We start from the raw sequence: 24,993 nt of genomic DNA, 5'->3' as shown, positions 1-24,993 counted from the left end.
TGACAGTGATGTGTTTTCGCAATAAAACAACACCCATACATAAAAGTTAAAGTTTATTTAGTTCGCTTTCCTTTTTTTTTTTTTTAAAGCGAATTTTTATTACAGAAAAAAACTGCGGTCACACCATTAGGTGTGATGTCATGCATGTAATGAGAGTCTTTTTCTTTTCAAATGAAAATGTTGGTTTTGGATCGACAGTGACTGTTAGAAAATTAATCAAACGTAATAATATTTTCTCATGTAGCAATATTTTCACGACAATGTGTTGTTTCTCCTCATTTGTGGGTTCACACATAGCATGATGTCACTGGAGTACTTTGTGATTCCTTCCTTTTCTTCCTCCTCATGGTCGATGTCTTCTCGATGAAGATCCGTCCGGCTGTCGGTGGACTTCCACATCTCTGCCTCGACATCGTCCCCCTGCATGGCCTGCGACCTACAAGACCTTATTTTCCTTTCCAGGAAGAAAAGAATGATAAGTAGTTTTTGTCATATTTTTGTTTTTTTTCTAAATAATGTTTTTATATTTCCTCCACCCACATATTTTCTATTATGATGGATAATATATATTGTTTTTGGATTAATTTAATTAATTTTATTTCTGCATTTTTAAACTTCTTTAACGTTGGTCTCCAATATGCATATTTTATTTATTTATACAGTTATAAGCTAACAGCAAAAATGTCAAAACTTTTTTCACTTGTAATAAACATTAGAACATTATACAAAAATAGTTGCAGATATAAATACAAAAATGTAACAAAAAATGACAAACATTTCATGAAAAATACCCCAAATAAAAATAACCAGTATGTTGTGATATATATATATATATATATACATATATATATATATATATATATATATTGCAAAACAACTCACCCAAATTGGCAATAAATGGTTTTGCATCGTGTATGCAGTGCTTACATCTACACTTTTTTTTCTCCCTATTGATATATCAACAAGACGGCAAATATTGAATGTTAACACTAATAATATTAATTAAACTTACAGTTTGTAGTAGTAACACATCACTCCGGCCGCCATTGCCACGAGGAACACGGCGCAGAGGACAATAAGCGCCGTCCAAACAACTGAAAAACAACACTTCAGCTCAGTAAGCATCTAAGAATAAAATCTGCTAGCGTGTTTAGCTTTTTCTTTGTAAGTCTAGTCTTAACTAAAGAACACAAAATTAACTTTAGTTTTTTAGTACTATAATCAAAGGTCAGGAGTCCACCAAATGTCATTAGAAATAGAAAATATTAAAGAATATGATATTAGAAATATTAGAGCAATATTGGATTTAAAAAAAAAGTTGGGGAATGTTAGAGTAAAAACCAGACTAAACTTAAAAATAAATATTAGACTAAAAACTAAATATGAGATAATATTTTTTTTTAAATATGTATACGTGTATATATAGGAAATAACCTATTACTATTACACTATTCGGTAAAAAAAAAAGAAACTATTAGGAAAAAATTACTTAAAGGACTATAAGAAAAATATATTAGAATATAAAAACAAATTACAAACACATAAAAATAAATTCAATGACAAATACAATGGTGAATGATAATGTGTAACAATGTTAAAAATTTGACTTGAATCATGGTATGCACTTATCAATAAAAGACAGCCACAGACAAATTAATTCACTTAGAATGTTTCCGGAATGTACCTCTCAAGGGGGCCTTGGTGGGCCTCTGGGTCTGCTGATTGGAAGAATGGGCCAGCGCTGTGGTGGACGAGGGCAATGAAGTGATGACATGAGAAGGAAGAGCGTGGGCTGAAGAAGAGGGGGGGGAGGAGGAGGAGGAGGAGGGATGGCGAGGAAGAGGTGGAAAGGAAATGGACATAGGGACTGGGTGGGACGTCCAGGCTGGGGGCGCTTTTGTGGTTGAAGTTGGTGGTGAAAGTGCGGATGTTGAGGACGGGAGCGGAGGTGCATTGGGTGTTGTCGTAGACGAGGTGGACGTTGGCGGGGTGGCTGTTGTTAAGGAGGACAAAACATGTACTGTGCATTAACTACAAATGCATGGCAGTAGACAACCGCAATGTTGTACCAAAATCAGTATAAAACAGAATAGCGCAAGAACAAAAAAAGCATGTCAAAATATTTGATATATGAATAAGACCAAAAGTAAATAAATACATAATGTACATACACAAATATTAGGAGGTAAACTTTAAAAATATATTCGACAAATATATATATATATATAATATATATATTTTGAAAACAATTTTTTTAATTGAAAATAATCATAAATGGAGAAATGGATAATTCAACAAAAAAAGTTTACCAAAACATTACAGAATGAGACTAATTTAGACAAAATTAAGTTTTAAGATTTGTAAATTACAATAATAACAACTATTAATATAATAATATTAGGGGAGGGGGGAACAAACCTACAGTACAGACAAAAATACAGTATCAGAAAATGGAAAAATAAAACAAATATACAGCAAAATTAGCGGGGGAAAAAAGATAGGATATACAAATGTTAGAGAAAATATACAAATAAGAAAGTAGAAATAATGTCAACAAATATAAAATAAAAAATACAAAATTGTCTATAAAATATTAAAATACAAACATATTGACATATGGGGTACATACAGAGGAGGAAAAATATACAGTATTCGACAAAAATACTATAGAAAAATATTAGAAAATACAAAATATTCAACAAAAATATTAGAACATTTTATCGAAAATATTTGACATATACGGTACAAAATATTGGGGGGGGAATGGAAAAAAGTATGATTAAAAATGCTAAGTTGCACAACTATACTAGCAAAAATCCTTTCTGTCTCAGAAAGAGCTAGATTAGCTTGTTTCTAGCATGACTAGCTTAGCTCCCTTCTGACACGTGTAAACGCGTACCTGTCACAGTGAAGCAGAAAACGCCAAAAGTCTGCTCCGGCCTGGCGTTCCACTTGACCAATCCCGTTTTGCCGTTTCCGCACTTGCTGCTCGCTGTAAGTCGCGGCACGACGGCCACCTGTTCCGCTACCCAGCCAAACCTGGTAATGCATCGCACACATCATTACAAAGTTAAGACTTTTACACACTTTTTCCCTTAAAGACCACCGTACCTCCTGGTTGAGGCACAGCAGATAACAATAAGTACCTTTTGAAAAAGCCAGACAGATCTCGAAGGTGAAAATCAAGGCCGTTAATTCGACATATGATAAGAGTCAACATGGTGGATCCCAAATTTATTTTGTACCTTAGTCAATTTTTAAAACAAAACCAGCGAGTCCACGTACTTGCACGTCTCCAGCCCGTGTCGCAGTGCCTCCTCCACGTTGGCGGCGGTTGCCATGGTAGCGTGACGAGAATGGCAGGCGGCGGGCGCAGCGGTGAAGTTGAAGGTGTAAGCTCCGCCTTCGATCAGCAGGAAGACCCCGGCGGTACTCTGACTTTGGGAGGCTGTGAACAGAACAGATAGACATTAGACCTGGAACTGGATTTTCATCTGACACAAAATCTACGTATATATGTGATAATTTCAGTAATATCAGTAACCCTGAATATTAGAAAAATATTTTAAGAATGTTGTATTTGTCCACACAAGTTTTTGAGGAATAATAACGAAACAGGTTAATCCATACATTTTCATCCATCTCAGGGGGCCGCCATTTTGGGAAATACCGCCCTATGCTGAAACTAACGTTACAACAACTGCCTTCAGCCTTGCATTGCTCACCTGTTTTCTGGGTTTGGTCATGTGACACTTGCAACACACTAAAAAAGTATATCCTAATCCTATAACCCCAAAATGTACCCCTAATTGTAAAACCTAGAACAAACCCCATGCTAACGCTAGCCCTAACCGAAATTGCAACCCACCTTACCCCCCAAAAAGTGAAATTGATCAAATAACATGTTTGGCTATGTCGTTTGAACGTACTGCAAAGTGGTTCGAACTTTTTGGTATAGTCATTTGAATGTATTGATAAAGTCGCTTCAATGTATTTTGATAGTCGTTCGAACGTGCTGATGAAGTTGTTTTCGAAAGTACTGCAAAGTCTAGAACATATTGACTAAGTCTCGCACGTTTTGGTTGTTTGAACATTTTGCTAAAGTCGTTCGAATGTGTTGGGTAAACGTAGGCTATGCTAAAAACTTTCAATTGTTTCCCATAATGCAATGGGGTATTGGTTTGGGTTATTATCGGAAAAATTGCTGGGGAGGGTTTAGCATTTGGCCTACATTTTACCAATGCAGTCAAAAGACTATCAAGACGTTCGAATAACTTAGCTGTACGTTTGAATGACAGAGCGCAGTCGAAACTGTTTACTCCAGATTGGCAGTTGCAAGCTTCCGTAATAAAATATGTATCATTCCTTAAATAAAACATTCATGTTCGGGCAGGACAGATTTGGGATTCAAATTAAACTCTATGCCATTTCAGAAAAACACAATCATGAAACAAAACATATCAATAAAGAATGACATGGTCCACGTTCAAAGAAATTAACAATATTTAACAAAGTCCGCCAGTGTATGTAAATTTATGAGCACAACCGTATAAAAGACTCACCATTGTATTAGATTAGACTGCGTGCCTAACGAAGTGTCCAAAAGCATTCGCATTAAAGCACCCAAGACAGAATCATCCCCCTTAGCCTCCATTTATTTTGGTACCTGTGAGGAGGATGGAGGTGAGCATCAGCGTCAACAAGCAAGTCAACATGTCGGAACCGATCATGTCCGCCGCCACCACGATGTTCCACCGCGCCACGACACGAAGCCAATGCGGCAGACAAGTGGAAAGCGAAGCGAGTCCGGTGGCTGACGGGAGGAAACAGGAAGTGAAGGTCAAATCTGCAGCATGGCCCGTTGACCAGATAACCACCAAGACCTCCACTGCTATCTATCTTGCCATGCTGTCAAACATGGTCACAAAATTCTCTTTAAACTCGTTTTCCGGCAAGGAGACATCATCACAATATGATTTCGTCAAGTTTCTGTTTTCAAATCATGTATTATTTCCCCCCCGGCATTTTTGTGCCTGGTCAGCGCTAGCTAGACGCCCGTTGGGAAAACTAGAATTTCCGCTGTAATGTTCCTGTATTCCCGATGATCCTGTCACCTTTACTTTAAAGTTCATCCGAAGGCCTAACACAATTATTTTGGTCTCACAGAAGCTCATCAGACACCCACGAGAAAACCCAGCAGACCATTGCAGAACTATTTTGTGACAATAGTATCACGATAAAGTAATTTTTAGGGCCCGACCAATTAACCGGCCAACATTAGCTTTTTTTAAATTTGCCGATTTTTGCTGATATAATTTGCAGGTTTTTTTCTCCCACATCCCAAACTGTAGGAATCAGCCTCCCAAAACCCCCATATCGATTGGGTCCTACTATGAGAGAAAACATTTGATGATGCATTGCAGCATTATGCTTATATAAGAGACACGCCTGGTTTATTAAAACAATTTAGTAACAGTAATTGACATAACCGTAACAAGGTATATATTTTCAATATATTGCGTTATCAGCCACTCATACATCGCAACATGATGGCTTAATTTTGTTCATGGTTTATGAACTCATTCAACCCTAGCCATTTTCACTGAAGCAACCTCCTTCGCTCCCGGCTGTTTTACTGGATTTTGACTGATTTTGCAAGGCCCACAGAATATTGTGTTCTATTGCTATAAAAATGCATACCAAAATAAAGATTAGAGTCTCTTCTTTCATCAGGAAAAAAAGTATATTTCTATCTGTTTCCGTTTTGCAGCAATTAGCATTAGAATATAGCTAAGTTTCATCATTATTCACAAATCTGTTTAAAACAGAGGGGAAAACAGCCTTTTGCAACATGGCCCTTGGTTGATCTCTTATACTCTGCTGCCACCTGCTGGTCGTTTTTGAATAACTACAATTGCTTCAAGCATTCTCTTCAGTTCAGAGGCTGCATCAAAACCTTCTGTATGCTCTAGCATAAAAAAAACATTTAAAAACAACGTATAAAAACATCTTTGGGACACTGGTAATATTTAAAATAGAACATATTTATACGTTTTTGGGAGCAAATGAGTTAAAATAAAGTAATTTACTTTTCAATGGGTACAAATTATCTCAATTAAATATTTATATAATAGAAAACAGTGCACTTGGTTTATTAAAAAAGGTCATAACAATTGCCTTTTATAATTGTGGTGTTATTATGATACATTGTAATATTTAACTTATACGGCATAATGGAAAGACTTGGTTTATTAATAGCAACAAAGATTGAAGAAAACGTAGCATAATAAAATGTGCTTCTGATCGATTGGTATAAAACACCAACAATATATTTATCCAAAAGAAACGATGTCTATTACAACTAAATATTGTTACTTTGTGCTTTTAAACTTTTATAATTAACATAAAAAAACGATCATTTACAATAGTTATCGTGTTAAACTGTGACTTAAAGCATTGCCCTTAGGCTTGATAAAGCTTTTATAACAAAGACAGTTAAAGTTCTCTGGTGTCCTCGGTGTTCTCTTGTTACCTGATGATGAATATTGGATGAAACTCAGGTGATGACCCAGCCATCGTGAAAAGCGCAACCTCACTCGGGGGAAGAAAATGCCGCTCCGAGCCAAATCCCACACGGACCTGCGCTCGTCCGGCTCGTCCGACGACGGCCTCGGCAAGTCCCTCACCATGAGCGGCGTGCGTTTCGGGACCGGGACCGCGGAGGCGCAGGAGGGGGCCCGACTTCTTTCCAGGCCGACCCGAAGGCCCCTGAGAGTGGTGAGGCCCGTCAGTGCCGGCGTGAGCTCCAACGCATCTTTTCTGCACATCAACCACCTGCAGGGAGAGCTGGTTCGCAAGAGGAAGGTGAGGAGGAGATAGAGTGGCCATGTTTTCACACGACTGCAATATCAGAAGTATCACGATACGGCCATCATGCGATAGATAGGTTGCAGATGACTTGACACTGTTTGTTTTGTAAAAGTACAGATAAATATGTAAAAAAAAAAAAAAAAGACTGTTAGACGCACTAATTTGACTGCTTAAGTGAAACGGCATCAATTTGACACAATAAAAAAAAGTCTTTTTTTAAAACAGCACACCAGCTAGCCTAGCATTGACTTAGGCTTTTATGCTACTAAAACGTGTTGTTGCAGTTTTGCTATAAAGTTGTGAACTGGCCAACGTCAAGAAAGGAGATTATATGAGTAATTTTAACAAATGGTATCACTACAATATTTTGCCACTGATGTCAACATTATCACGATACAGAAAGGAAATGCTATGAGTAATAAAAAAAAATGATATCACTACAATATTTTGCCACTGATATCAACCGTATTACGACACAGCAATAACAATTATATTGAAGGAAAACAATGTTGAGTACCAACGAAATAAAATAATCGTCGTCGATAACAACAGCTAGTATCACGATACAGTGATACTTGGTAGATTGGATTCTTGGCCAGCTGTTCTCAAAATTCTAAATGTTCCCAAGATTAATATTGTTCTTGCTATGTCATCCTTAAATGTTGGCCTCATTTGATTTGGTGGTTTTGGGGTGGATTCAGGAGTGTGAAGACCTGAGGAAGGAGAACAAGTTCCTGTCGGACGAGGTCCGTATGGAGAAGATCACCATGCGCTCGGAGAACGAGCTCGTCATGAGGAACTTGAGGAGTGTCAACCAGGAGCTGCAGGCACAAGTTAAAGATGTATGTTTTTGCACGTAACACATTCAGACCCTAAAAACGTATAAATGCGCTTTTTTCATAATTGGTACTGTACTCCCAAAAACTTATTTATACTTTTTAAAATCTTTTTTTTGGGGTCAGCTTCTGACATGAAGGTCACCTAAAGCAATGGTAGTTATTACAAAAACCACCAGCAGGTGGCAGTAGAGTATAAGAGATCATGTTGGAACATGCTCTTTTCCCCAGTTTTTTCAACAGGTTTGTGAATAATGATGAAACTTAGCTATATTCTAATGCTAATTACAGATACAAATTCCTGCTGAAAGAAGAGACTCTAATCTTTCTTTTGATAGGTTCCATGTTTTATAAGCAATAGAACATAATGTCCTGTGGACCTTGCAAAATCCGCTAAAATCCAGTAAAACAGCCGGGAAAATGGCTGGGAGTAAATTAGTTCATGTACACCCATATTTACGTAGACTCGATTGTGACGTACGAGTTACACTATTACGAGGATTTAATTGTTACGTACACATTGGTATGAAGAAGTCGCTTGACAGTTTGGTCCGTGTCAGTTGATAGTTACGTATAAACTGTCATACACTCACCTGGCAATTCTGAGCTTACGCCACAAGTGCCTCACAAGCCAAAATGGCAGCCTAATGCTGCATTTGAGGACAAGAGGAAGGTGGGAAGTGGGACTTTCCTGACTTCAAAATAGGAAGTGTTCCCCTTTGAACTTGGTGATCTGAGTTGCTAAGTCAGGGGAAAACAAGGACTCTGATATCACTGACCGGCTTAAATTTGATGTCACTCGACAATAGACACAGACCGTGAATGACAAAACATAACTTACACAATTATAAATATATTTATTGATTTATTTTTATTATGACATTAACATGCTTATTCGACGCAAGTAATTTCACATAACCCAACTTGATTTGGACTGACTGCATTAACCAGAACAAACAATTTACCATAACCAGCCAACTTTGTTGTTTACATTTGCCTCAAACGCTTTGAGGTCAATCCTACTTCCCACCTTCCTCGAATGCACCATTCACTCGTAGAAAGGAAGCTCTCCTTTCATTGAAAAGCATTGGATCGTTGTAATTTGATTTGTGATGATTATTTTTAATTCAAAAATGCCATTTGACTACTCTAACAATCTGTCTGGTTTGTATGCTAGTCGCGGGTCATTGTGTAACTAAAGGAAGCATTTGCATTGAGTTGCGTTGCAAAAATATCAGAAATGTTCTGAATTGTCAATTGTTGTGATTAATACGATGGAAGAAAACATTATATCCAAGTTACTGAAGAACAAAGTGTGCATCTTTGACATTTATTAATATCGCACCTTTTTAAAAGTAAGCAAAGACTTTGACCTGCATCCAGAAAGGAGGTCGTGGCTAGCATCCAGTTTCAGCCTTCAAACCGCAGACTCGTGTTTCCTAGCTGAAGCAGCGCCTGTGCCAGAGCCAGCAGAGGGCAGCGTTGTGCTCGCAGGCCGCCGACGAGGCAGAGGCACGACGAGGGGAGGCTGACAAGGGCAGGGCCCTCGCCGAGGCTCGCGTCATTGCTGGCCAGCGAGACAGGGAGGAAGCCCGAGAACAAGGCACGAGACTTACAGAACGAGTGGAAGAACTGAAGAAGGAGGTAAAAACACAATACATGCATGAACCTGCAACCAAAGAGCACACACAAACACTCAGGCAAGATCCTGTGTGGGTAAGATGGACTCAAGGACAAAAACCATTCAGTATTACCTGCCACACCAGCCGCCGTAAAGTTTCTAGGATGGGACTTTACTCACAACCAATATTATTGCTCTGAAAGAAACCAATAATCACAAAATGTCTTTGTCTTCAGCGCACCGATCTTCAGCTGGTTCTGGTTCAGACAGAGAAGAACCTGTTTGAGTCGCAGCTGAAACTGGAGCGAGCTGACGCCGACAAGCAGGCCCTACAGCGGGAGAACGAGGACCTGCAAGAAAATCGGGACGCCCTGAGGCACAAGTTGAGACACACCAATGATGAGAACCACCAACTCAAAGAGAGGCTAGTAAAATTCGGATACGCAAGGAAACTGAAAGGCTTAACCACCTAGCTTTTGCTAGCTACACGAAGCCAACACTTGGTTGTTGTCTTCGTTTTAAGATGTAGCTAATCCATACGTTTCTTGCTCCCATATTGTTAGCGGAGGTCCATTGAGAATAGTGACAAGTCGAGAAGCTGAAAGCTTGTGTCTCTTGTTAGCCACATAATGCTAGCACCTGGATTTATTGTCATTTTAATACATCTACAGCTTCAAAACCAGTATTTCAGGTAACTAAAATATCTAATAACATTAATGAAGGTTTGAAGTCGATAATGTGAAATTAAGATGTTAGCTTCTTGCTAGCTACACGAAGCTAACACTTGGATGTTGTTTTCGTTTTAACGTGTACCGAATCCGTATACTTCTTGGTCCCATATCGTTAGCCACGTGATGCTAGCACCTGGATTTATTGTCATTTTAATACATCTACAGCTTCAAAACCAGTATTTCAGATATCAACTAAAATATCTAATAACATTAATGAAGGTTTGAAGTAGATCATGTGAAATTAAGATGTTAGCTTCTTGTGTAGCCGCACGAAGCTAACATCTAGCTTTGTTGTTTTACTTTTTGAATCCAAAACCATAAATTATTAATTTTCAATCGTCAATGGAAGTCAGACGACAATCGTTACTTGTAGAGAAGACCATAGCTAGCTAATAGCGACTTGGCTTCATTAATATACTGTATGTAGGTCGGTTGGTTAATATCTTGCTCCGATTTACAATAATCAAAATACCCGCCTTGCTGCATTCCCAGCGAGGCGGAATGGCAACGTCGGGCGGCGGCAGCGCGAGATGCGAGCGAACGCGCCGAGCGGGGCCGCGAAGAGGCCGAGGCCGAGCGCCGTCTTGCCGAGCGGGAGCGGCGGAACTGGGCGGATGAGTGCCGCGACTGGAAGGAGAAACACGGCACGCTGGATGGCGTGCTGAGAGCGCAGGACCATATGAAGGCCATGCGGCGGGAGAAAAGCGTGAGGAGACCACGACGGCACACACTTGACACATGCAGTAAAGTGATACTTTCGAATACTGCATTATGTATTAAAAAAACAACACAACATTTCTAATAGCCAGTGCAGAAACTTCACATTATGATTCAGTTAATAGTTTGGTCTAACATTTCAGAAAAAGTCAAGCAAATGTTTTTGATCCAACACAAAGGGTAATCTGTCAGCTTTTATGGAGGACTACAGAAATATATTTACTGCTGAGAAGCTTAAACCCTGAAGATTTGGACTATTTAAAAAACAAACAAAAAAACTTCAGAATCTAAATATATATATATATATATATATATATAATTGATTAGCACCAGCAAAAAATAACAAATACATTGGATGAAATTCTGACAAATGTTTGACCAGACGCCATAAAATAAACATAAAATCTGTTTTTTTAGTGTCAGGCGAACATCAAGAGCTACTTCCTGTGCATGACCGAGAGTGACCAGCGAATGAAAATTCTCAAAAACCAAGACGGCACGCCGAAAAATTTCACGGTGAGACTAATTGTCATCTTGAAAGTACAGGTAGTTCTGTTTATGGTTGCAGTCTTTCAAGTTTTTTTTCCCTCCCGTGAGGCAGGAGGGCGACCCTGTTTACATCTCCACTATGCCAGAGGCCAACCCTGAAGAACCTGAGAGGTGCTCATCCAGGTAAAGCGGCGGTCACTAGTTCATGGAAGACTTTTTCACACAGCCAACAAAAACCCTGCCTCTCATTTCTCTCACCCATGTCGATTGAACATCTAAGTAATTAGTAGAAATTAAAATTGAGAAAGCTTATCAATAGTTAAACACTGCTTACATGTTCAAAAGGGAGTAGGGAGGAGAAACTTTGCAACCAAAAAAGAAAAACAAAATGTATTAGTCCTACCAGTTCTTTGCATATTTTGACTTGTTCAAATCCATTCGATGAGTGGACCTACCGCTTGTTTGCCTCCCTCTAGTGGCCAACCAATTCACTACCCTGCCTTTTTTCCTCAACCCTCAAATCTGTCCCGTTTCCCAGAACCATGTTCCGCGTGAGCGCACCACATTCGGCAAGGGACGCCGGGCCAGGCCACTTTGACGAGCTGCCCCCTTTTGAGGGAACGCGCCCCGAGTCGGTGACGGGCCAGCGACGAAGCAGGAAGCTGGTGGAATACTTCTGGATCCCAACGGATCAGGACTAAGTCCTGCAAGGATGATCATTCAGACAAGCGGTTATCGGTGTTCACTTACTGACTTTATTGACATTAAAGCAGGTGCGCAATCATGATGAATAGAGTACAATGATGTTCACTTACAATGACTCGGCAGTTTTTAAGTAAGGAGGGATGAGTATGGGGAGAAATAGGAAGGGAAGGCGCGGTGTTTGAAGCTTCTTAATTCATCCATTTAAGCGAAAAAAAAAATTACTTTCATGATGAGCGTTGCCATTTGTTGCACTTCATGATTTGTTTTAAATTACAATTAAAATGTGAAGTTTCCATATAACTCATGATCGACTTCAAACGGTGCAGGCCAACTAGATTGTTAACGTGCCTCACTAAGCAAGCACTGTTGTTTCGGTTAGTGACTTCCAAAAGTTTGGACCGCAGAATAGGGAGAATTACACTTCTTAGGAGACGTTTGTTTCTCAAGTGACTAATTGGGGCCATTAAAGGAAATACTGTATTAAGCACTGCGCATATGGATCAAAGGTTTAAATTTCAACAACAAAAGGGCACAAAATGCCCGCCTTAAGAGGTAGAAAGTCACCGGTGATTTGTTGAGAAGAAACTTTGACGCAAAAAACAAACAAAAGCGAGCACATGCCGACTAAACTAAACAATTTTACAACCTTTGATGCTTGCTCCAGCGAGTTAGTCAAAAGGAAGCAAGAAGCGTTAAAAAGAAGAAAAAAGTCGAGTCACTCCACACGTGGCCACAGAATGGAAAAGAGGAAGGAAGTGGGCTGGCTTGGACGCGGCGGTGTCGCTTGTTAGTGGTTATTCAATCGATCGCTCAATGGTGGAGGTGAACGCAAAGGAAAAGGCAAAGTATAATAATCTTGTGTGACGGGCGCCTCTTCAATCGCCGTCGTCCTCGGACTCCTCTTCCTCGGCCGTCTCCAACCACGTGAGCCACTGATTGACCTGAAGGAAGAGTACCATTCAGTTCATACGCAAACTTTTGAGGCGAGCTCTGCTGTGCTTGAAACCTAAATTATTTTTCATCCAAGTTACGCATGAAAACTAATAAATGACGACTAGGAATAATAGGACAGCAAACTAGATTATAATAATCCATGTGACCTTTTTACATGCAGTACAAAAAAAACAAAGGAAGTGTGACGATACCTGGAACAAAGCTTTTCCTTTCCCAGGGAATTCTTGGGTGATGTCTTCTTTCCATGCGAGGAAGGCTTCTTCTTCAATGATCTCCATGTCGTAGAAGTTGACAAAGTAGCGCAGCAACATGCCTTGAAAAACACAACACAACTAAATATTATAAACATTATACAATTCACTGTAATCGCTTCATGAGGTACACAATCTAACCGTGGTGGACCAAAAAGGGTGCCTTTCAAACTGTCCAAGCTAGATCATCTTTGTGTGACGCATTCTAATTAATCTGTCTTTACCGTTCATATTCAAACAGTATTTCTCATGCCAATTTTAACATCACACCGGATTACCAATACAACACCACAAATTAATTTTCAGATTAAAATACAACTGTGTGAAAGTGCATATAAAAGGTTTAATCCTGGTCTACTGGTTTATATAAACCATAAATATATCACACACTATGATCCCAAAACAGTTGAATAAATCCTATTACAAGTATAGATAACTACACCCCTTTTTAAAAGGGCAAGTCAAACCCCAAAAATGCCGCCATTTTTTGGAGTTTGTTCAATGCAGCCCCACTAGTCTAAATGTGGGATTCTGGTTGATATTGTGGTAAGCAGCAAAATCCAGCCATTTTGCCTCTTGCTGTCGACTGAAGATAACATCAATGTTGCTCAGGCCTCAGGTAACAACCAATCACAGTGCAGCTTCAGAATACAGGTGAGCTGTGATTGGTCGTTACCTGAGCAACTGTGATGTCATCTTCAGTCAACAGCAAGTGGCAAAATGGCTAACCCTGAAATGGGAAAAAAAATGGCTGGCTTTTGCTTTGTAGCTCATGTTCCACAAATGTAATATTAATCAGAATGTCATGTTTAGACTCGTGAGGTCAAATATAATATATTATTGTCAAAAAATGGTAAAGGTTGACTTCCACTTTAACAACCCGACTTTCACTATAAACACTTGGATTCACTGCAAGTATTCTGCATTTTGATTTGTGATAGGCCCCAGTTCACTCAACAACAATGAGGAATAGTGGTATAGAAAACAGATGATCAATGACTTTCACACAGGCACAATTAAACTGGGGTGTACCTATTGAAGTGGCCAAGCTGGCGGTGGAGGAGTAGCGTACCTTTTGGGAAGTCGTTGCCGTTGCAGTGCACCTGTAGTGCATACAGGGCGCTGACCTGCAGCTGGGTGTGGTCGTGCAGGAATTTTTGCATGACGGGTTTGAAGGCCAGCAGCAGCATCTTCTCCTGGTCCAGCTGCTCCTTGGAGGGGGCCGACAGCTGCTCGTCGCCCTCGGACACGCACAGCTCCTGGGCGATGTACTGCAGGAAGCTGAGGTGAGAAAACATGGTGAGGTTTTTCTTTATTTTATTAATTTTTTTGTTAGGATTTTGTAGCTCTTTGCCCGTACCTGGTCATGAGGATGTTGACGAAGCCTTTGTCGGTGTGGAGCTTGGGGGAGATGTTGTCCTTGATCCACTTGTAGATGGACTGTGGCGATGGGTCTGCCGTGATCTGCTTCAGCAGCTCCTTCTCCAGCTTGAGCAGCGGGAACAGGAAGCTCAGGCCCTTGCCCTCCAGGATCTCCAGCATACGATCCTTGTTCTGGTCGATTTCTGCACAGGGGATGAGGGATTAGCAGTGATGCCTTGCCACCGGATTTCTTCCAGGCTTTAATATACCCGAAAGGAAAACACTTCTGAGCTTGCACCACCTTTTAACCATTGGACATTAAACTAATTAATCCAAGTGTTAGAATTTTTTTTTTTTTTTTTGCTATACTCATTCCTAAGGACGAAGCAGCATCAACAATATATAATAAAAATAAACTGCTCAAAAAGTGTGTCGTTCACATTTAACAATGTAACACCGCCACTCCCCAAACATAATTACGTGGCACCAAACACAAACTGATTGACCAACGGCACACATTTTTTTTGCTATAACACTGCTTTATTGGGTCATGGGAAAAAGCAAATGTGTACCTTCTGTTACTGTTCTAATATGGCAACATCGGTGTGAAAAGCTATAGTCCTCGACTCCTTTCACATTTGTGAAATCAAATTTTCCTGTCATTTATTTTTCTGTCCCAAACATTTTAAAAACAAAGTCACATTAATTTTGCAATTATTTCACACCCGAAAAATTAATAAAAAAGAGAGAGTAAGATTTAGTACTAATTTTTTAAATTTAAGTATTAAATCTATCTCGGGGTAGGGAACCCTGGTCCTCGAGAGACACTGTCCTGCGCAGTCTTCCATGTCTCCCTCCATCAACACACCTCATTTGATGAACAGGATCATTATCAGGCTTTTACAGAGCTTGCTGATGAGCTGATACGAGTCAGCTGTGTTGGATGTGGGAGAAATAGAAAACCGGCGGGACACCGGCCCCCGAGGACAAGAGTTCCCTATCCCTGATCTATAAATAATAACATAATTTTATATATATATATATATATATATTATAATAATCTGGTCTATCTTTCCATTTAAAAAAAAGTGGCATTTCACTTGACAAAATGTTTTGCTTCTTTCTAAAAAATAAAAAATAAATAAAAAAGGTGAAAATACTAGAATATTAAAAAATAATTTTCACATACTTTCCATACATTTTTTCTTCGTACTTTATCTAAATAACCTGGTTCAGCTGTCCTTTTAAAAAATATGTGACCCTTGAACAGAGAAATTTGGCCACTCATGGACAAAATAGTGCCCGAACATTAAATTGTGGAAAATGTTTATTTTTAACGTCTAGTTCAAGGTGGTGCACACGGGCACTTGGTAGCCCCTACGGACTACATGACTGCTCAAGGGCATGTTCTAAAAATAGCTCATCAATTATGTGACATAGTGATTTTGTGAAAAATCATTAATCAGAGTATTTCTCAGCTTCAAAAAGGCTGGTTGACTCTGGTTCGATTATTTGGAAAAAAGAGACCAGCCAGGTAATTTCAGATTGTAAATTGGAGGTGTGAATTGTTGTCATGTGATTTAACAGATGATGAGCACAGGCAGCCATTAAGGACCTACCTGGCAGCATCTTCTGCATGTTGACTTTGCTCTGCTGGAAGATGTCGGTGAGCCACTCGCGGTCCTTCAGCTTGGCGGTCTGCTGCAGGCAGAGCAGGAAGAGCGGAAAGTGGGTGCCGTTCTCCAGCGGGTGCGCCAGCTCGGCCACGCTCAGTAGCTCGGCGATGACGGCCCGTGCGGCGAACTGGGCCAGGTAAGACTTGACCAGAGGCACGTCGACCTCGATCTTGGGGCACTGGTCCAAGACGTTGAGGAAAGCCTAGAAAATGAGAGACGTGACCCTGCAGCCCCTTCAGGTGGAGACAAAATGACAGCATTTTGACAGAATGCAGACCTGCATGAAGTTCTCAGCTGTGATGAGTCCGTCGAGGCGCAGCGCGTGGATGAGGGTGCTGGCGTGCTCCTTGTCTTCGTCGGGTCGGTCCAGAGAACACACAATGATCTTGCTCAGCATCTCTGGTAGGAAGTGCTTAGGAGCCTTCATTTCACGCACGCTGCCGACTGCCTCGCTCAGGTTCTTGCTGGTGAAGTACTCGCTCATGGTCGCCTCCTTTGGAAATTAATCACAAATTAACTCTGAAACCTTTAGTGAAAATCTTGAATCAGGTTGACAAATAAAAAAAAGTGCCGACTAATTAACATGTTTTAGGTTCTTTGAGGCAACCTCCCTAACATCCCCTCAGTAGCACTAGCAGGAGAGAAAGAAAATGTTAACTTGTGTGCCCAATTTGGCACACATGAAGATCAGTACAAATCTATGCAGTGAATCACAGTGCGTGGCTGTCAATTTTAGTTGCTCGTCTCTAGTTACATCATGCTAATATTGGTGTGACCTACCGTCATCTTCAGCAGCTCCTCTCTGGCAGGAGGCGGTTTCTTGTTGGTCTTGGGAGGCTTCTCTTGAATGGGAGGCGGGTTGGTTTTCAAGCCAAGCTGAGGGGGCTGAGGTGAAAGGTTGTCATTAAAATACATCGTGTTGCAAAAAACACACTCTCATTGACCATTTCTCTTATTTTTGTTTCAGGTGCAAATAATCCAAAATAATGGCAAACAAACCATTACTTATTGAGGAAAGAACGTGCTTGTAAAACAAAAATAAATAAAATAATGTCATTTAATGACAGTGCCATTAAAATTATTTTATTTTTCTTTAACTCAGATGGGGGGGGGTGGGGGGGGGCTGGACTTTGAGCCAGCCAGACACACGAATACAACATGCAGTCACTCGAGGAGCACATGGAGATGTTGAAAACGACCAAGCAGGAATAAGAGCTCCTGACGACACACAAAAAATCTCGTCCTTATAAAGCACACCAGCATGTGAATGTACATCAGTTTGTGTGTGCCTACAGCCTTAATAAAACTTTATCAATTCATTATATAGAGAGAAAAAAGATTGTGGGATTTAATGGAGAAAACTGAAATTATTTACTCTTAAGTATATTCAGTTACAAATTTGGTCACAGAACAAATTTAACTTGAATTGTACATCCTGTCCAGTTGAAAAGAGACACCTGCATGAGACTTACTCACCTGTCCCAGTGGTGGTGTTTGCGTGCGAGGGGGCTGGGTGCTGGGAGGCATCATGGAGGGGATCTGCGGTGTGAGTTTGGGAACCTGGCTCTTGTTGAGGAGGAATGACTGAGCCGGCCGCAGGCTGATCTGTGGGAGGAACATGCAAACACAAAACATTGCATTTGTCTCACATTTTACCAAACAAAAACACCGCCTGAGCACCAACTGTGGCCATGCTCTCAGATCTCATAATCACAGTCAGAGGACCACCAACCAGCGTGAGGAAAAGAGAAGAGGAGGAAGGAGATAGAGGACGGAGAGAACTGGTGGCAGTTTGTTTCCTCAGAATAACGCGTCTTTTTATCATCAACAAGCATGAGGAAGAGGAGGAGCGCACGTTAGCGGGTGCAGCGGAGAAGAATGACCAATAGTTACCTCATCCGCATTGAGCTGTCCTTTCTTGCTGAAGCGTGGGGGCAAGTCCTTGGACTGGACCTGCTGCTGGGCCGCGTGGTTCTGGCTCTGACTGAGGAAATGCTGGTTCTGCACCTGCATGGACAGAGAGGACAGTGAGACACTTGCGACGGGATGACATGCCAGGAGAGGTCAGGCGCTCGCTCACCTGGTTGGACTTCACGAAGGAGGACTTGGGCCCGATGTCGAACTGCGACTGCGGCTGAGGAGCAATGTGGCCGCCGTGGCCGTTGAAGAGCGGGTTGGTGCGATGGCGTCCCATGGTAGGAGAGTACCTGTCCTGAATGACTCCCGGTCCTGTTCCAATCCCACTGCCTGGAGAAGGGACGCATGTAAAGTTAGAAAATATGAACAGTGCACTCATTTTTTATCAGGGGGAATCTTTGTATAATAAAGTTATGTCAAGTTGTTCCTCCAGGACATTTAAAGCAACACTAAGGAACTTTCCGTTTACGTTGATTATGGACCATATGGACAAAAGCGGTAATGTTATGCATGAAGGAAGACCACATTTCCCAGGAGGACAAGCGCATTGCATCGTTTTTTTTTTTATAGCTCACACCAGCGAATGAAAGCCGGGTCAATGTTGATCCTTGACTATCCTTTTATCCGGGTAGCTTCCCTGTGTCTTTTTCTTTCACCTCCAGACAAAACTTTTCACTTGTTTTGCAGCTTCTGCCAGGAAAGCAGTAATCGTGCATTGACATTCCGTCTTAGTAACGAATGGGGAAAGGGGGGAATGACGTATGCCTTACAGCATTCAGCACATTTGTCGTTTTTTGTGTGGCAGTGTTCCTACCATCCTCCTCAAAGTTGTTTAGTGCCATTAAAAATGATACAGACCCCCCTCAGGCCATGGCAAAGGTACCATTCAACTAGCTTTAAATCGACGTTTCATCAGAAGAGTTATGAAAATATTTTATTAAGGTTGAAAAGTTCATAAGTGCTACTTTAAAGGATATTTGCAATTTTAAGGAAGTCAAATTTGGAGTCATAATGACCCGTGAATATTTCTGGTGTACAAACAGGACAGTTCCAAGCTATTTTGATCAAACACATTTAAGAGTTTTAGCATATGAGAAATCCATAAAAGTTGGCGTATTGACGGTTCATTTACTTGAAAACTCATACCTGGCATTTGTCCAAACATGTCGGCCAATCCGCCAAGCGTCTCCCTGTCAAGTTTAATTCTGTTGGGCATGAAGGGGCTTTCCAGGAAGAAGTCCATCCTCATGCCCTGAGACATAGATGCTGGGATGAAAACGCCCAAATCCTGCAGAGAAAAAAATGTCAGTGTAAAAACAAATAAAATAAAACAATTTCAAAAAACGCAACAAAACAGGGTTCTGCTCAGGGATGTGGAGCGTTCATCCAAGACCCGCTGACCTTCACTGCGTCCTGTCGGATCTGGTTGATCGTCTTTGGTCCGTTGTCGAGGAAAGCCTTGCGGGGGACCCAGTTGTTCTCTCGCAGCTCCACTGTGTCTTGCAGCAGGAAGCGGATCCTCGCTGGCAGATCCTTGTTGTTCATTAAGGATCGCATACGGCCAAAGTACTGATCCATTAAAGACTGTGGCAACAGAAAACGCCTTAAGTTTACACAAACGATTCCTGTTACACTGCAGTAAAACCTCCAGTTAACCACAAAAAAAAACATACACCACTAGGTTGTTACAAACATACCTTTTTAGAAGTGATTATCCTATCAAATTAATTAGGGATGCACGATATCATCAGTGGTTGATAATTATCAACCAATTTGACATCCTATAGATAAACCAGATAATACAGAAATCCACCGATAATAAGACTTGCCACGTTGGTCCATCTGTTGTGGCTCAAGTTGTGCCAACTTCTCAACCCCTCCCCTCTCCTACGGCAATGTCGCATATTTGTGACGTAAAAATGTGCGCAACCTCGTGTTCACAGAAGATGCATAATGGAGACATGGCAGTAGTCAGTGGGGACTTTCTTTACTGTGTCTCCCCAAAATGTTACCCTAGCAGTTTTTTGTTGCATAACATGACTGTTTTGTCTTGGCAAACTCAAAATGAGTTACTGGTTGTCTTTGAAGCAGAGATTTAAAAAATAAATAAATAAATAAATCATGAAATATTCCACTTTGTATATAGTAGATATATACAATATTTCTGAATTGAACTGCTAAAATAAATGAAAATTTCCCACAAAATTAGCGTTTCTTGAGATGCCTGTATGGGAAAATTTGCCAGTAGAGGGATTTGTGCCATTCAGATGCTCTGGACAAAATTTTCGTCTCGTTTAAACCAACAAAACACAACATTTGCTGCTAATTGCTCCCCCCCCCCCTTTTAACTCTGCTTTGAGGAATCGGAAAAGTCCTAAAACGGCGACAATGACTCTGAATAGGCTTGTTTTGTTATATGCCTTAAAGACGGAACTGGTTGTCATGGTAACAAAGGTCCTACTTGGCCTTTGCATTGGGGGGAAAAACACACACCCTGAATTGATGTGACAGCTAATTTTGCTGTAATTCTTTATAATTTGTGTACTGTGAGCAAAGAATGTCAGGCCAAGATGCTCGGCAACTACTGAGTGTGGAAAACCGCACAATACTTCACCCTTAGAAGATAGCCCCCCTTGAATGGCTTTCCATAAATGGAAACTATGACTGTAGCGGGGTCTTTTTCTGATTGTGCTTACCTTTGCTTTGTCATGGTCGAGTCTCGGCCCGACAGTCCTCATTATCTGACAGAGACACTCCAGATCCTCGCCCATATCCTTAAGTTGGACTCTCTTCTTCTTTTCCAGAAGCTTTGGAAGGGACCAAGGAGGGAGAGTCACACACAGTTTTCGGAAGGACATATTTCCCAAGAGTGGAGGATGTGTACCGTTTTGATGCACTTATGAAGGATAGATTCATGGATGAGGTCGAGTTTGCCAAGTTCCCCGATGAATTTAATGTTGCCAAGCATCTTGATCTTGGCAATGGCTCTCTGCTCCTCCTCCTCAGAAGTAAGAGGGTTGTCATGTTTGTCATAGACTGAGGGACGGCAAGAGGTGGTTAGTCAGGACAAATTAAGCAGAAACATCAGCCCCTTCATCAAGCAGACTTACTTTCAACATTTCTGGCACGGTTTTCAAATTCATCTTGAAGTTTGGAAATCAGCAGTCTTCTGAAGGTCTGAAGGAGCAGCACAATCAATGGAAGGTTAACCAACTTTTTTTTTTAATAGAAAAAACCCCACATTGAAGTTTGTAAAGGTGACGTGGAGAATTACACGCACTGTGCTCTGCTTTTGGGAGGTTTGGCTCTCGGTTGAAGGGCCATCAAAATTTGGTGCGTCCTCTGCCAAGCGCAGACATAGCTGAGCATAGAGCGAGCTATACTTGGGCTCTTCTAGGGCTTTGTCCACAATCTGCATGACAAACAACGAGCGGTTGAAAGTCAGCTGGTGAAAGCGCACGCATACACATTGAGCGCAGAGTGTGCATGTACGTACCAGCAAGATGATACCTTTAAGGACGAGTTTGGAGTCTACGCCCACGTTCAGGAGCTCAAGGCATAGCTTGTCAAACTTATCAGGCGTGAGTTTGTTGAGTATGCTGGAGGAATGAGAACAAATGTGTCACAGTCATCTTTTGGGATTTCAAGCAATGCATTTGACAGCACTGATCAGCCCTGATCTAAGACAAATAGAAAAGTCCAGTTGTTCAATGAAATGACAAATTCCAGGCACAAGCAATGAAAATTCACTTTTCCAGAACGCATCTTCTGTAAATCATCTTCACAAGACGCAACGCTTTTGTTTTTGCTCCCATTTTTTTTATGAGAAAAACTCAAAAGATCTAAAACGTCTTTCACATACTCAATATCACCATTTCTCTCAAATTTAGTTCACAAACCAGTATAAATCTGGGGTTTCCCACAGGAACTCGCTGCGGAAAGCCCAAAGGAGAACGTTCTTAACCTTTGCCAAGATAATCCATCCCACCTCACAGATGTAACATATACACACTTATTAGACACCATGATTAGTGCACAGGTGTGCCTTAGACTGCCCTCTGAAAGGTGCAGTTTTGCTTTATCACTGTTACTGACCAAATTTCTGAGTTTGAGAGAAACGGTGATATTGTGTGTGTGGAAGAAGTTTTAGATCTTTGAGTTCATCTCATAAAAAATGGGATGAAAAAGATGTTTGGGTTATATTTTTGTTGATTATATGAAAGGGGGTGAACGTGGATGAAGATGTCAAAACGCATGTTTGCTTACCCTCTCACTTTCCTGAAGATGGCATCGTGCCGCTCTTTTTCGTTGCTGGAGTTGGCATCTCGTCTAGTGCTTCGTGAAGGAACCCATCTCTGAACGCTTTGCCCTGGGGTTTTCCCCAGGAACTCGCTGCGGAAAGCCCAAAGGAGAACGTTCGTATTTCATACGCCATGACTGATAACCTCGCCACTCAAAAATCACACAATGACATGACTTTTAATGACAATTGTGAGTTTCTAGTGGGGATTAAAGCATCTGCAGATGACTGGTGAGATATTACACAGGGGTTGTTCAGCTTCGACAATGCGGGAGACTGGTAGAGGCGGTGACACACCTGTTGCCGACAGTCTTGGGATGGTGCTGAGGTGCACCCCTACCACCTCCTCCCCCCGAAGAAGCACTGCACCAGGAAGAACAAGAAAAAGACAAGCTATAAGATTTACATTCCAATAAGCCTTTGTTACGATGATGAGCATCGTGTTATGTGGCAACTATACATGAATTCATAAATACTGCATGCAGTTGGTTTGTTTGCCTAATAATTTATTTTTAAAAAGCATGGTGTAGCACAATCTAATGAGATTCAGTACAAAAGCTGATAATTATAGTTCAATGGAAAGCATGCATCTACAAGTCAAATATCAGATTTTCTTCTTGATAACTTCTTAGCATTTCAGATAAACAGAAAAAAAAAGAACATTAGGATAGTATATTACTTAACATATTCTACTAGAGCACCTGTCACAAAAACAAGAAAGCATCCAGATCCTGAAGAGTGCTTTAAAACGAGTTATTTAAATTTCAGACCGCAATTTCAACATCAACGTGGGATTGCACTCCCAAAGTGGCATTTTTGCAATTCATGAATGCAAGTAAATGACTTGATTTTGACTTGCTAATCCAAATATTGCACTTACCTGTAACTATTTTTCAATATATTTTTTTTGTAAAACAGTACATTTGAAATTCATACACGACAGTACAGTATAGTTTAGCGTGAAAACCGTTTGGGTTAACCCATAAGAGGTTCTGCATAATGGTGTATTAAGCAGGACAGTAATGACATGTCAAAATCAACATTAAATTCTTATCACGATTTCTTACAAACTGTCAATATGCGATTCACTAGTTTTTTTGTTTTAGGAAGAGGGGTTAGGCGGGGGGAATTATTTTGATAGCAAAAACTTAGGTATAATGATTGTAAAATATTGTTTTTGAAGTAACAGATTGCCCATCAGTGCTGTAAACCAGAAATCAAATAATATGCAAAAAACAAGAAATCTTTGTCTTTTTCTGTAGCAAAATAAAATACACTCCACTTAAATTCCAGGACGGTGTCATCAAAGGTGTATCAACATGTTAAACGTGTTGCTTATGACGTAGGAGAAAGTTTTTTGACGCACTAAATACCAATAGTGGAAGCCACAATTTTTATCACTAACTGCAGTCGGAAAAAGTGGTTTAAGAAGTTTGTTTTCCCTTTAGTCTAGACCTTCGTTCTTTTAAATGTACATTGGATGCTGGTCTAAATCCTTTTTTTTTTTTTTTGCTTAAGTTCAGCAACATTTAACAAAGATATTAATTTCTGGTCCACGTTGAGATTTCCACACTAACAATGTTGTCTTTGAAATTGCAGATTTGTTTTGGATCTTCCTCAATTGGGTACCTAATAAAATATCCAAACACAAATAATAAGCAAACAGAACAGTGTATTGTTGTCAAATGAACTAAGTACTTTAATGTAACAATTATGCTTGAGTTAAAGAGATGCACTGGCTGGTTTATGCTTGGAGCCTACTACAGTCCATCTAAGGTGGTGGTAGTAGACGTGTATGCTTTATCTAACTGCATCACACACACAAAATACACACAACACACATACTATGGTGTGCACACTGCAGCAAGCTTGTGCTGTCATCCACCACCCAGAGGACGCAAATCATCACCAGGATCGTATCATCAGAACAGAACATCGCCCCCTTCGTCCCCCGCCTCCTCACTTTGCCCCTGCGGCTGCACAAACAGCCATTTTGAGCCATTCCCATATCCTGCTTTGTTCTCTGCTACCGGAAGTTACACGGAGGAGGAGTAGGAGGAGGGGAAAAAATAGAAATATAGTAGGACACAAGAGGATTATTACCTGAAACGAGAAGCACCCCCTTCTGCAATCACACTCTCCACTTTGGCGGCTTGACAATGAAGAATAGTGGAAAGAATAAGGATAATAGGAAGGGATGGGGGGTGGGGGAAACGGTGCTGGGGAGGAAGAAGAGGAACAATCAAGTCAATAGATAGCAATCACACAATAATCGTGATCAATAATCCAACAGGGTATACATTTGTTTTATTTCTAAATTAAATCCGTAGTAGTATCCTTTACAGCCTGGCCTCGTCACTGACGAATACACAAAATATGAAAGCATTCATGAAACAAATACGACAATAAACGCATGATGCAGTGTTAACACATTTACACATTGAATTTCTCTGCTATCTGTTGGGCACGAGTGACCAGACGTGGAAAAAGGAATTCGTGGCCGTCTTTCTTAGAACAAAGCAGCCCCCCACCTCTCTGGACTTACCCGGCTAAAGATAAGCTAA

The 24,993-nt window shown here is 40.7% G+C and overlaps 3 protein-coding genes and 1 non-coding gene across 4 annotated transcripts; 1 reads left to right on the top strand and 3 right to left on the bottom strand.

Annotated features, from left to right (window-relative positions):
• Positions 1-61: 61 nt before the first annotated feature.
• lyve1b (lymphatic vessel endothelial hyaluronic receptor 1b) lies at positions 62-6,667 on the bottom strand. The gene is made up of 7 exons (XM_086073261.1): positions 6,533-6,667; positions 4,563-4,666; positions 3,286-3,448; positions 2,900-3,039; positions 1,685-1,993; positions 1,013-1,094; positions 62-454 (listed from the first exon to the last, which is right to left on the bottom strand). Exons 3-7 carry the CDS (start codon positions 3,339-3,341, stop codon positions 253-255), a joined length of 789 nt encoding a protein of 262 aa, XP_085929387.1. The 5' UTR covers positions 3,342-3,448; positions 4,563-4,666; positions 6,533-6,667; the 3' UTR covers positions 62-252.
• LOC147175506 (uncharacterized) lies at positions 6,610-12,051 on the top strand. The gene is made up of 8 exons (XM_086073262.1): positions 6,610-6,864; positions 7,572-7,712; positions 9,150-9,350; positions 9,564-9,751; positions 10,551-10,764; positions 11,193-11,291; positions 11,377-11,447; positions 11,803-12,051. The coding sequence occupies exons 1-8, from the start codon at positions 6,610-6,612 to the stop codon at positions 11,963-11,965; spliced, it is 1,332 nt and encodes a 443-aa protein (XP_085929388.1). The 3' UTR covers positions 11,966-12,051.
• On the bottom strand, positions 11,997-24,989 carry eif4g2b (eukaryotic translation initiation factor 4, gamma 2b; the record flags this gene model as incomplete). Its single annotated transcript, XM_086072720.1, has 21 exons — positions 11,997-12,910; positions 13,115-13,236; positions 14,247-14,455; positions 14,535-14,739; positions 16,156-16,414; positions 16,490-16,705; positions 16,993-17,097; positions 17,689-17,817; positions 18,106-18,219; positions 18,293-18,459; positions 19,276-19,417; positions 19,531-19,713; positions 20,826-20,936; positions 21,014-21,165; positions 21,240-21,306; positions 21,410-21,541; positions 21,626-21,728; positions 22,396-22,521; positions 22,727-22,792; positions 24,533-24,648; positions 24,975-24,989. Coding segments are annotated over 21 exons (2,805 nt in total), but the record flags the coding sequence as incomplete, so codon positions are not given.
• Positions 17,904-18,047, bottom strand: LOC147175505 (small nucleolar RNA SNORD97). The gene has a single exon (XR_015094755.1). It is a non-coding gene; the product is annotated as a small nucleolar RNA SNORD97 (small nucleolar RNA).
• Positions 24,990-24,993: the final 4 nt, after the last annotated feature.

This window comes from Leptonotus elevatus, chromosome 4 (assembly GCF_054856555.1).
Source record: "Leptonotus elevatus isolate MCC_2025b chromosome 4, RoL_Lele_1.0, whole genome shotgun sequence".
Taxonomy (NCBI): domain Eukaryota; kingdom Metazoa; phylum Chordata; class Actinopteri; order Syngnathiformes; family Syngnathidae; genus Leptonotus; species Leptonotus elevatus.
Note: the sequence above shows the minus strand (reverse complement) of the source record. Positions and strands in the feature narration are given on the sequence as shown.

What these genes read in the sequence shown, in the direction of transcription:
- lyve1b (XM_086073261.1), bottom strand. Translation starts at nt 3,341, where the DNA reads ATGGCAACCGCCGCCAACGTGGAGGAGGCACTGCGACACGGGCTGGAG. An exon ending in CACGGGCTGGAGACGTGCAA is followed by an intron (nt 3,040 to 3,285) that starts GTACGTGGACTC and finishes ATGCATTACCAG; the next exon opens with GTTTGGCTGGGTAGCGGAAC. An exon ending in CACCAAGGCCCCCTTGAGAG is followed by an intron (nt 1,095 to 1,684) that starts GTACATTCCGGA and finishes GTTGTTTTTCAG; the next exon opens with TTGTTTGGACGGCGCTTATT.
- LOC147175506 (XM_086073262.1), top strand. Translation starts at nt 6,610, where the DNA reads ATGCCGCTCCGAGCCAAATCCCACACGGACCTGCGCTCGTCCGGCTCG. An exon ending in TGCAGGCACAAGTTAAAGAT is followed by an intron (nt 7,713 to 9,149) that starts GTATGTTTTTGC and finishes CGTGTTTCCTAG; the next exon opens with CTGAAGCAGCGCCTGTGCCA. An exon ending in CCTGAGAGGTGCTCATCCAG is followed by an intron (nt 11,448 to 11,802) that starts GTAAAGCGGCGG and finishes CCCGTTTCCCAG; the next exon opens with AACCATGTTCCGCGTGAGCG.